This window comes from Trichomycterus rosablanca, chromosome 7 (genome assembly GCF_030014385.1).
Source record: "Trichomycterus rosablanca isolate fTriRos1 chromosome 7, fTriRos1.hap1, whole genome shotgun sequence".
Taxonomy (NCBI): Eukaryota; Metazoa; Chordata; class Actinopteri; order Siluriformes; family Trichomycteridae; genus Trichomycterus; species Trichomycterus rosablanca.
In genome coordinates this window covers 25,183,839-25,196,632 of record NC_085994.1, presented here as the reverse complement: position 1 = coordinate 25,196,632, position 12,794 = coordinate 25,183,839, and the positions used below count along the sequence as shown (strand labels likewise).

The 12,794-nt window shown below is 39.9% G+C and overlaps 1 protein-coding gene across 2 annotated transcripts in view; it reads left to right on the top strand.

The window, feature by feature from the left end:
- The first annotated feature begins 641 nt into the window (after nucleotides 1-641).
- fgd (faciogenital dysplasia) overlaps nucleotides 642-12,794 on the top strand; it is a 168,423-nt gene continuing 156,270 nt past the window's right edge. For both annotated transcript variants that reach the window (XM_062999168.1, XM_062999167.1), the window contains exon 1: nucleotides 642-985. In XM_062999168.1, coding sequence (XP_062855238.1) covers nucleotides 964-985 — 22 coding nt within the window. In that variant the 5' untranslated portion in view covers nucleotides 642-963. The remainder of the gene's footprint in view (nucleotides 986-12,794) is intronic.

The following is a 12,794-nucleotide window of genomic DNA, read 5'->3' as shown; positions in this document are numbered from 1 at the left end:
ATGCTGCCTTCAAGGTCACCTTCTCCAGGGACGTCCATGCATTTTTCAACAAGACAATGCAAAACCACATGCTGCACACATTACAAGGGCATGGCTGCGGAAGAAGAGGGTACAAGTACTGGACTGGCCTGCCTGCAGTCCTGACCTGTCCCTAATATAGAATGTGTGGAGAATTTCGAAGCAAAAAATGGACAATGATGACCCCGTACTGTCGCACATCTTAAGGCGTGTTTGCAGGTAGAATGGGACAAAATAAAAGCTGAAACTCTAAATCACTTGGTCTCAGTGCCAAAACATATTTTAAGTGTGGTGAAAAGGAATGGCAACATTACAAACTGGTAAATGCTTCACTGTCTGAAATGCAGGAATGGATGTTTATTAATAAATGAAATGAAGTTGACTAGACAAAACATGAAATATATCAGGTTCATCCTGTCTGCAATGAAATAAAAGTCAAAGTAAATGTAAGAAACTGTGTTTTTTTCATGCTGCTGTGTTGTATATCCCTGCAGTCATGTTTCAAAACCTAGTGGAAAGTCTTTAAAGCAACAAAGAGGGAACCAGTGCCTAAGATGATTTCCAGTGTACACAATGAGAGCAGAACTTTTGGAAAGACATGAATAGTTCCAGTGCAGAGAGAATAAGGGGTTGGTGAGTTGAAGAGTGGGAGGGAAACAGAAAAAAACACAGCAGTCCCTCAACAGGAAACCGGACGGAGCCGGGGGAAGAGTGGTTCAGTGAGTCGATGCGCAAATGAAAGAAAGAAAAGGCGAGTTTGGAGAATGCAGAAGCGTTCGTGCTAATCAGTTTAGCAAAACATGAACCGTGTCTTCTCGCGAATGAAAAAAGGAAGCTGTAAATTCTGATGTTTGGATTGTGTTTGGTTTGGAAGAAATACAGTGAAGGGAAAAGTGCAGTAGCAGCTTCAGACTACTTGTTGATAGAAGAGAGGTGGCTGGCAAAATGCAGGGAATTCCAACAACCGGTGAGTGAGCTTGTTTATTATGGCGTTTGCTTGTGCGTTATTATACCATATATCTACTTTTTGACTTTTTGGAGAGGGTCGTTGATTGCGTCTGGTGTTTATAAATGAAATTCAGTGTCTAAAGCTAAGCTAGGATTATTAATACACTGAAACTTCTGTAAGGAAAGTGTACTTTAGTGAATGGTGTTGGCTGCGGGTGGCTCTTATTCATTAGTCAATAATAAAGCATGCGCAGTGATTGTTTTGTTTAGTACAGTTGGAGCTGCGGTCTCCCTCACAATGTGCACAAGCCGCTACGATATTTGTTTAATGTCCTCCAAAGTGTGTTATTTATTCTTTGGTTTTATTCATTCATTCATTATTCAAGTTTTTAATAGGCAAGTCAATATAGAGAAGTGTGTATTGTGTGTGTGGTTGGCCAGTTTAAACCAAAGTGCGTTTTGTGAAACACCAGTGACAGAGAGGACGTCAAGCGGCGCTTTTTGCGTAACCACACTGACGCAGCTGGTAATTCCAGTGTTAAAAAATCACTCATCAGGCACTTTACTGGGTACACTTACACTCACCCATGCAGATAATTGAATTCAGGTGTTCCGATCACTTCCATGGCCACAGGTGTATAAAACCAAGCACCTAGGCATGCAGACTGCTCCTACAGACATTAGTGAAAGAATGGGTCGCTCTCAGGAGCTCAGTGAATTCCAGCGTATTACCGTGATGCCACCTGTGCAACAAGTCCAGTCGTGAAATTTCCTCACTACTAAATATTCCACAGTCGACTGTCAGTGATATTATAACAAAGTGGAAGCGATTGGGAACAACAGCAACTCAGCCACGAAGTGGTAGGCCACCTAAAATGACAGAGCGGGGTCAGCGGATGCTGAGGCGCATAGTGCGCAGAGGTCGCAGCTTTCTGCAGAGTCAATCGCTACAGACCTCCAAACTCCATGTGGCCTTCAGATTAGCTCAAGAACAGTGCGTAGAGAGCTTCATGGAATGGGTTTCCATGGCCGAGCAGCTGCGTCCAGTCCTTACATCACCAAGCACAATGCAAAGCGTCGGATGCAGTGGTGTAAAGCACGCCGCCACTGGACTCTAGAGCAGTGGAGACGTGTTGTCTGGAGTGACAAATCACGCTTCTCCGTCTGGCAATCCGATGGATGAGTCTGGGTTTGGCAGTTGCCAGGAGAACAGTACTTGTCTGACTGCATTGTGCCAAGTGTAAAGTTTGGTGGAGGGGGGATTATGGTGTTTTTTTTTGTTTTTCAGGAGTTGGGCTCGGCCCTTTAGTTCCAGTGAAAGGAACTCTTAATGCTTCAGCATACCAGAAGATTTTGCCAAAACAGCCCTGCAACTGTGATGCACTGTGTATTCTGACACCTTTCTATCAGAACCAGCCTTAACTTCTTCAGCTGTTTGAGCTACATGTGCATCAATGAGCCTTGGCCACCCATGACCCTGTCACTGGTTTACCACTGTTCCTTCCTTGGACCACTTTTGATAGATACTGACCACTGCAAACCGGGAACACCCCATAAGAGTTGCAGTTTTGAAGATGCTCTGACCCAGTCTAGCCATCACAATTTGGCCCTTGTCAAACTTGCTCAAATCCTTATGCTTGCCCATTTCTCCTGCTTCTAACATTTCAACTTTGAGGAAAAATGTTTACTTGCTGCCTAATATATCCCACCCACTAACAGGTGCCGTGATGAAGAGATTATCAGTGTTATTCATTTTACCTCGGTCGGTGTCTGTGCTCCTGTAAAGAGCACAGTTTAAATAGTATTTAATAATCCCAAGAACAATGCACCTAATACACTCATACCAGGACACCAAACACTGGTACTGTCATTACCATGATAGTGTTATTACAGTTATGGTCTACTCCACCACCCAAACATTATCTGGTGAGTGGGTCCTATGTGGTAAAAATGGGGGTACAGTGGGTGATAAAAAAGTATAGAGAGCAACATATAAGTACAGTCAGTAAATAAATAGCCACAAAGTTGATCGGAATGATGGCCTTTGCATCAGAAATGATCCATGAATGTATGTACTAGGTAGGTTTTCCTAAAGTGTGATCTGCACCCAAAGCTAAGTAATGTGATTGGGCGAATGAGTCAAATGACTTTTTGTGTGAAGTTGCACCTTGGTGGTGAATGGGGCGCTGTAATTAGCAAAATACTTTCAATTTGGTCTTTGAAAAAAGAAAATTAATTTTGATACATATAGAAATATGATAGAATTATGACATAAAAGCGTCTTATTAATTATGTTTAGATGTATGCATGAAACTCTGACTGAAAGGAGTATAAAGATACACACAAGATTAATGCAAGTATTTGGAATGTATTAATTGTATTAGACCTTCATCTTGTAGATTAACAATTGATGAATTGATTGAACACTTTACAGTTAAACAATTTAACTGCTCATTTTTATAGGTAAAAATAAGGAAACTATTCATAATATTAACTTAATTGACCCTGCCGGTAAATACAACATGCTGCTTGCTGGACCTCTTGTAATTGGAAGTCTTTCAAGTCGGTGTGACAAGGGGTTTAATGATACCACGTCAAAGTTTGTACCAGGGATCAAAGTTTGTGCGCTGATGTGCAGCGTAAAATCAAGGAGAAAAATTACATGAATCTGAGTGGATTTGGCTACGCGAACAGCATGGATTGTTCTGTAGTGAGTTGGAGGTTTTCATTGGCTGTTCGACATAGCACTCATTGCCAGTTGTGCGACTGAGATCCAGATATTTGACATGCTAGATATTTCTCTTCGGTCACCGAGCGCTCGGCGAGCCGCTCGGTTCGAGTTGTTGAGTAGTTCACACATAGCGATTGAGAGCCGGGTTTCGATCACCGAGCGAACGCCGAGTTGCTCCCGAGCCGGCAATTCTAGCAGTGACCAGTCGGCGAAAATCAGGGCAAAAATCGTGTAGTGTGAACTAGGCATTACTTGGCAACAGAATATTGCAGAGTCAGCTTTGTTATGAAAAGAATAACAGTTTTAGAGTTATGTGCTATTGGCTGATACTCAGAGCTCTTGTATTGTTATGGTATCAAAAAGGCAAATAAATCTAATTCCATTTAAACTGGACTTTTCCAAATGGTTCCTTTGTCTAGTTCAGGCATCATAAGCAATCATTTTGTTCCTGCAGATTCATGTTGCTTCCCTTTGAAACAGTTGGAATGTTTCATGTGTATTAGTAATATGGAGCTGTTTTCTTGTGTGGTCTAGGTTCTTCTTTTTTGGGTCTGTAGTTTTCAAGAAAAGCAATACTCTTACTCATCATTACATTTGTTATAAGACCAGAAGGTGATTATTTTGTATTAAGGCAAGATGGAATGGAGTGCTAACAAATGAGTGAATTAAATGTTAAAGCAGTAAAATGAGCTGTAATAATGTTCCCTCTTTTGCCCCCTCATGTTCTGTTTTTCCTGCTTGCAGTAGCAGCTGTTGCTTGAGAATCTTATTCCCAAAAGTATTATTTTACAAGGGGAAGTTTCACTCAAGTATACATACACAAATGGAGGGGTCAAAATATTCAAACATGTCCTGAATGGTTGGTCATGAAATGTTAACGTACTTCTTAAAAATTAAGAAGGTGGTAAACTTCTCATAACTGACATCCCAATGGGTCTGGCAAGCAATGAGGGTCTGTCTATTTGTCAATGTGCTCTATATTAATTACCATGATTTTTTAACAGGATATCCAACAAGCTATTGTTCAGATGTCCATGTATACAAACCCCATTTCTTTTTTTTTCTTTTACCCCTTTTTCTCCCACTTTAGCGCATCCAATTTCTACCCGTCAATCATCCTCTCACTAATGCTGGTCCCTGCTTCTGATTGGGGAGGACAAGGCTGCTCCACGCTCCCTCCGACACGTGTACAGCAATCGAACATCTTATCACCTACACTTGACGAGCGCAGTGCAGTACAGCGCTGTGCACGGAGGGCCACACCCCCTACCGCACTCCTTCCCCATCTCCGTGCAGGCGCCACCAACCAGCCAGCAAAGGTCGTAATCGCACTAGTCTGAGAGAGAGTCCCCATCCGGCTTTAGTCCTGCCCCTTATCTGAACAATAGGCCAATCGTTGTTCATGTAGCCACTCAGCCTCAGCTGGCAAGGCAGAGCCGAGATTCGATACGATGTATTTGAGATCTCAGCTCTGGTGAACAGCGTGTGTTTTACCGCTGCGCCACCTGAGCGGCTTCACAAACCCCATTTCTGAAAAGTAAAATGCAGTAAAACAAGAATCTGTAAATCTGTTCATTCTCGTGAACCTTTATTAAACTGGCAAAAGACACTGTCGCCTCACAGCAAGAAGGTCCTGGGTTCAATCCCCAGTTGGGGCGGTCCGGGTCCTTTCTGTGTGGAGTTTGTATGTTCTCCACATGTCTGCATCGGTTTACTTCGGGTGCTACGGTTTCCTCCCACAGTCCAAAGACATGCAAGTGAGGTGAATTCGAGACACTAAATTGTCCAAGACTGTGTTTGATATAACCTTGTGAACTGATAAACCTTGTGTAATGAGTAACTACCGTTTCTGTCATGAATGTAACCAAAGTGTAAAACATGATGTTAAATCCTAATAAACAAACAAACAAACTGGCAAAAGTACAAAGAAATGACTTTTTATGTTTTGGCTGACCGACTTGATTTTATTTTGTAAATTTTTTTTTTTTTCAATATATATATATATATATATTTTTTTTACCCTATTTTGTTATGCTTCCTCTCTATTGGTGCTGACCCCCGCCCCGATTGAGGAGAGCGAACCGACACATCAGACTGCATCATTTCACCTGCAGGAGGCGAGTTCATATGCGGATCAGCTTTGTGTACAGAGAGCCACACCCTGATTGCATTATTCCTCAACTCTGTGCAGACCCCATCAGTCAGCTAGCAGAGGTCGTAATTGCATCAGTTATGAGGTCCCTATCCGGCTCTTCCCTCCCTGTATGAACAACAAGTCAATCGTTGTTCATGTAGCCGTCCAGCCCAGACGGATGGCAGAGCTGAGTTTCAAACTGTATTTTGTAAAATTTAACAGATTATGAATTTGATGCCTACAACACACACAAAAAATTTGACAGGGGCAAAATAAGAGTAAAACTTGTGTAGAATATTTAAGTCATGATGTTTAAAACATTTCACTATAGGTAAGCCATAAATTCTGCAGAAATACTGCTGAATATTCCAGGCTCAAGCTTATCTAAGATAGATTGTTTTCTAGATAGTGCTGTTTTCTAATACATCCATGTTTCAGCTTGTTTTCGGGAAAAACAGATAGTTAAAACAATGCAGTTCTGCTTACTAATAACAGAAAAAGAATATCCAGCGAAAAAACAACCTCTTCCATGGTATGATGGTGCATTAGTGCCCATGGTATGGGTGACTTGCATATGTATGAAGTTACCACTGATCTTCAGGCATATAACGAGATTTTAAAGAGACATATGACACCATGAAGGTGACATTTTCCCTGGAGGTACATGGTTATTTCAGCAAGACAAAGCCAGCCCTCATTATGCATGTGATATAACAGATCCCACTGGCAAAATTACAACAATTAGTATGCTCGTACCACAACAATTAAAAAGTGTAATTAAAAGGAAAGGGGATGTAACACAGTGGTAAACATACTGCTGTACCAAGTTCTAAATTTGTTTATATTTACAACATACAGTGGTACCTAACTGTAACTCAACATCCCCTAAACTCAAAATCTTTGAAACTCAATGCCCTTCGTCGAGAAATTTGTACCTTTAAACTCAATGTTTCCCTTAAACTTACCGTGTGTGCGACTGCCGCTTTGTTCAGCGTTCGGCTTAAGCGGTGCAGTAAAATGTCATCGAAGTTCGAATATGAGATGAATCTGCATTTGTCCACATGTATCTGTGTTTGTCTGGATTTTTCTTCTGTTTCACTTTTAAACTTGTGTTATTGCTTGGGGTTCTGAAAAATTGTGAGAATCAGCTTTTCCAAGAGTCTAAAATGCTTATTGTGTGACATAATGTATTAAAAGAACGACACAGGAACACTAAACTTCTCTTAATTATTACTGCTCATAAGTTCTCTCCACTAATTAAGAAGCGTAAGGAAACAATAAAGAAGTAAAGGTAAAATGCAAGTTTTAATGTAATTTTTATTGATTATATAATAGTTATAAAGGGTGTCCCAAAATTCACGCAAGAAGTAATTTTGATAGAGAACACAGGTTTTTAATTAAAAATTTTAAATTTTTTATTGATTCATAAAGTATACAGTATAGGGTTATGTATGGAATAGCATATCGGGTAAATGGCCTCCATGGCTTTGCTGGCACATACGCACTCTTTTGTCGAAATTTTCCATGACATGCATAAATGTGGCTGAATTTCGTTGATACAGCGCTCAATTTCCTCCTTCAAGGCGTGGGTGGTCGTGGGCTTGATGGCATAAACCTTAGACTTCAAAAAACCCCAAAGAAAAAAGTCCAACGGCGTTAAATCGCATGATCTTTACCGCACAAATGGCGCCAAATTCAAATCTTGCGTGAATTTTGGGACACCCTTTATTAACTATTATGCATTTCAGTGTTTTTTATTTTATAGTTGTGTTATTCTCAGTGTATAAGTGTTAAAAATAACTATTATTTTACATTAGCCTAAATTATATGCAGTTCCACGGGACCATGGAACGCATTAACAGGTTTCCCAAACAGCCTTATGGGAAAAAATACCTTGGAACTCAACGTTTTTTTAACTCAACGCCAGTCCCAGAACCAATTGACGTTGAGTTTCGAGGTACCGCTGTACTATTAAGTTGGTCAGTGAAAACACTGGAACTCTTATCTTTTGACTTTTTCAATTGAATTAAGGTTCAAGCGATTTATTGTTTTTATCGCATTTTACAAAACGTTCTAATTTACTAGTAATCAAGTTTGTACGTCTATACAGAGAAGCTAATACATGCTAATAGTTAACTATTAACTGACTTGTGTAACTGTGATGTAGACACTTTTTTAATGTTTAATGCTCAACATAAATGCTAAGTGCTTTACTTTAACTCTTTGTTGAATAGGCAAATGGTTACCTTAAAAGCAGTTAGCAGTTGTAGCCTAGTGGTTAAGGTACTGCACTAGTAATCAGAAGGCTGCAAGTTCAAGCCCCACCACTGCCAGGTTGACATTGTTGGGCCCTTGAGCAAGGCCCTTATCCCTCAATTGTTTAGATTGTATACTGTCACAGCTGTAAGTCGCTTTGGATGAAATCCATCTGCTAAATGCTGAAAATATAAATTTGAATATAATGTAAAAGCAGCCATTCCAGTAACCTTTACAATTAATAATTTATAATTAATTTGCAGATAAACTTTAACTTTAACTATCACCTGTTTTTGGAGAGCAGGTTGTGGGTTGATTTACTGGTGTCTTTATTAACAGTACCTTTTTACACACACACACACACACACACACACACACACACACACACCTGATGTGGTTATATCAAAGCAGGATCTGAAACAATTGACTGTTGTTTTGCTGACTGTTTGCAATTCTCCAATGGCGACCATTTTCATCTGTCTCTTTCTCATGGTGGAATCATAAATGCTGACTTATCTGAGGTAGGTGAGTCCTGCAGTTTCTTGGATGTTCTTTTGTGACTTTCTGGATGAATAGTTAAGGCACTCAGGAGGAAACTTTGGTGAAACAAACAAAGATTTACCACTGTTCCAAGATTTTGACATTTACAGATAATGCCTTTCACTGTGGATTACTGATGTCCCAAAGCCTTAGAAGTACCTTTAACTCTTTCCAGAATATACATTTCAGTAACCTTTTCTCATCTTCTCCAGATTAAACATGAATTAATAATTACATAGGGTTAGTTGGTTGTTTAACCCTTTCATGCATGGTGGTCACTACACTGGACAGCTATTTAAAAGGTATTATTCTCCATGTGCGTAGGTTTTACTGTTATTGATGCATGACAGCCTTTTAAGGGGATGCTACCAAACAACCCAGTATGGCGCTATCATGTGGCCAATAATTGCAAGTGCAACAAATCATATGGTAAACCAAAATCAAAACCAAAACTCCATCTGCTTGGGGGATTTCTGTAAAATTCTTCTACTAAAAGGCATCTTTGCTGGTACATAAAATTTGAGCACAAAAAGCAACATCTAAGAAGCAATACAATCATTATGTTGTTCAAATATTTATTTTTTAAAGCAGTACATTACAATTAACCACATGTCCACTAAACTGGACATCATGCATTCTGGGGATATTTTAACTACCAATTGTATTTAACTGTAAATCCATTTGTAATATTTAATTTTTAATATTTTTAATTTAATGCGTCTCTGTGATTATTCACCGATCAGCCATAACATTAAAACCACCTCCTGGTTTCTACACACACTGTCCAACAAGACCACCACAGAGCAGGTATTATTTAGGTGGTATCTCATTCTCAACCCTGCAGTGACACTGACATGCTGGTGGTGTGTTAGTGTGTGTTGTGCTGGTATGAGTGGATCAGACACAGCAGCGCTGCTGGAGTTTTTAAATAGTGTCCACTCACTGTCCACTATATTAGACACTCCTACATAGTTGGTCCACCTTGTAAAAGTCAGAGATGATTGCTCATCTATTGCTGCTGTTTGAGCTGGTGAGCACATGTTCTAGACCCTCATCAGTGGTCACAGGACGCTGCCCCTGGGGCGCTGTTGGCTGGATATTTTTGGTTGGTGGACTATTCTCAGTCCAGCAGTGACAGTGAGGTGTTTAAAAACTCCTTCAGCGCTGCTGTGTCTGATCCACTCATACCAGCACAACACAGTAGACTGTTCATGTTTTTTCATAGCCAGTCCAGTACATGTTAAAACATGATAGAATTTGTTGAACATCATTAAAAGGTTGTATTTTACTTTATTTCTAAAAATTATTGTTTTATTCATTTGAAATATCACTCTTAGTGAAACTCAGATGCATGCTGTCCACCTAAGTTTATTACATTTAAAATAATAAAAAAAAGCTATTCAATAGTTTTATTTTATTTATTATTTTGTTTATGCATTTTCTCCCCTTTTTCTCCCTTTTAGTGCGTCCAATTGCCCAATTTTGCCATGCTTTCTCTTCACCAATGCCAATCCCCGCTCTGATTGAGCGTATGCCGTATGCATCTTATTACCTACACTTTGACGAGTGCAGTGCAGCTCAGCATTATGTACGGAGAGACACACCCTGAGAGCACTCTTTTCTCATCTCTGTGCAGGTGCCATCAATCAGCCTGCAGAGGTCGTAATTGCACCAGTCATGGGAGAGAGACCCCATACGGCTTAGTCCCTCACATATCTGAACAACAGGCCAATCGTTGTTCATGTGGCCGCTTAGCCTTAGCCGGCAGGCAGAGCTGAGATTCGATACGATGTATTCGAGATCCCAGCTCTGGTTCCAGTGTGTGCTTTTACCGCTGCACCACCTGAGCGGCCCATTCAATTAAACCTGATTGATTCATGTTGTCATAATTCATGCATGAAAGGGTTAAGTAACTTTTTTTTACACAGGGTCAGTATGTGTTGGATAACTTTATTTTCCTTTTATAAAAATATCATTCGAAAAAGTTTTTTTGGCTACTTGGGTTGTTTTTGTAATTAATTAAAACAGTGACCTTTAATTGTTTTTGACCAGTGACCGTCAATTATTTTTTTAAATGTATTTTCTTTCTTGTCAAAAACCTAGCTGTTTTGTGAACGTTCTGGGTGTCCTTTGTGATGTGTCATTAATAAATTTATTACGGTAACCATGCCATGTTAACCACTTTTAAAGTGGAATGGAAATGATGGAAATTCTCCAGCTATGTAACATTAACCATTCGGTTAGTACGACCTTAAATGGCAAATAGAAAGTAAACATTCTCTTTCTTTATGTAAGCACTTTCTATCATTCTGTCACAATCAGCTGCACAGCACAGGAAAAAACCCCACACGGTTCTGTACTGTATTTGTGCTTGTGTGTGTGTGTGTGTATATATATATATATGTGTGCCATGTGATGATCTGTGTGCACTAGTGAAGTGTTTTTTCAATTGCTTATTGTTCATTCATTACCTCTGCTGTATTCTGGTCAGGGTTGCGGTGGGTTCGATTCATTGAACTGAAGGCAGGATTTGTTTGTTAGGATTTTACAGCCATGTTTTACGTTCATGACAGGACAGGTACTTACAGGTTACACATGCCAAACACCAACACAGGCAATGTTGTATCTCCAGTTCACCTAACTTACATACATATCTTCGGACTGTGGAAGGAAACTGGAGCTCCCAAAGAAAACCCACACAGACAGGACCCTGGCCGCCTTCTGTGTAAATCAAATCTAGGCGACAGTGTTAGCCATCCCTGACGTGTTTATATTCAGTGTAAACAGCAGAAGCAGTTGGCTGTGACAGGTTTTTTTTTCTATTTTATTTAAGCGTTTTCTCCCAATTTAGCATAGTCAATTTGCTGCTGGGGGATCCCCATTGCAGTCAAGGTGGGTATATTGCTGCTCACGCCCCCTCAGACCCTCATGCAGACCTTTGCTTTGGAGCCCTTTGGAACCCTTTTTCCACTTATGCACTCTGCACAGGCGCCCCTCTATCTGCCAATCAGGGTCCTTAGACAGCGTTTGAAGACCCCACCCAAATAGTCTGGACATCCTGCCCTAGCAGAACCACTTCTGCTGCAGGCAGTGCCAATTATGCCCACTAGATGGCGCCCAGCCGACCAGTGGCAATGCCGAGTTTCGAACCGAGGAGTTCAAAATCTCTGCACTGGTGTGCTAGCAGAATATCCCGCTGCGCCACCTGGGCTGTGACAGATTTAACTGGACTGTTGTAAACATTTTTCTTTATTAATTCCTAAAAATTACAAAGACAAAGATATTTTCCTTTAAAGTAACAACTTTACATTTATATTACAATAGTGGTAGCTGATAGAAAGATATATAAAACACTAGATCCTTAAAGCTATGCTGTAAACTGTCTTCATCTAAACAGGATGTCTTAAGAGCTCTGCTGTGTTAAAATGTTTTGGCTTTTAAAATCAACATTAGAAACCAAACATTCACAAATATTTTTAAGTATACAGTGATTTTATACAGTTATTATATTGCATTGAATAAATGTCTGGTTTAAATATGAGTGCACTGTCAGTCACACACAATTTTACAGTTACATTTCAACATAATTGTTAACATGTTTTAAAGTTACATATACAGTACTTTGATATAAATATCGCCACACCTTTTTCTTAGTATGAAAAGTTTAATTGTTTTTCTTAGTTTAAAAAAAAATATTGTTATTGTATTTATATACAAAAGTTACCTCACTGTGTGTTTTCGTGCATGTGTGTGCATATGTGTTTAGCATTGTTGCATATACAGTGTATCACAAAAGTGAGTACACCCCTCACATTTCTGCAGATATTTAAGTATATCTTTTCATGGGACAACACTGACAAAATGACACTTTGACACAATGAAAAGTAGTCTGTGTGCAGCTTATATAACAGTGTAAATTTATTCTTCCCTCAAAATAACTCAATATACAGCCATTAATGTCTAAACCACCGGCAACAAAAGTGAGTACACCCCTTAGTGAAAGTTCCTGAAGTGTCAATATTTTGTGTGGCCACCATTATTTCCCAGAACTGCCTTAACTCTCCTGGGCATGGACTTTACCAGAGCTTCACAGGTTGCCACTGGAATGCTTTTCCACTCCTCCATGACGACATCACGGAGCTGGCGGATATTCGAGACTTTGCACTC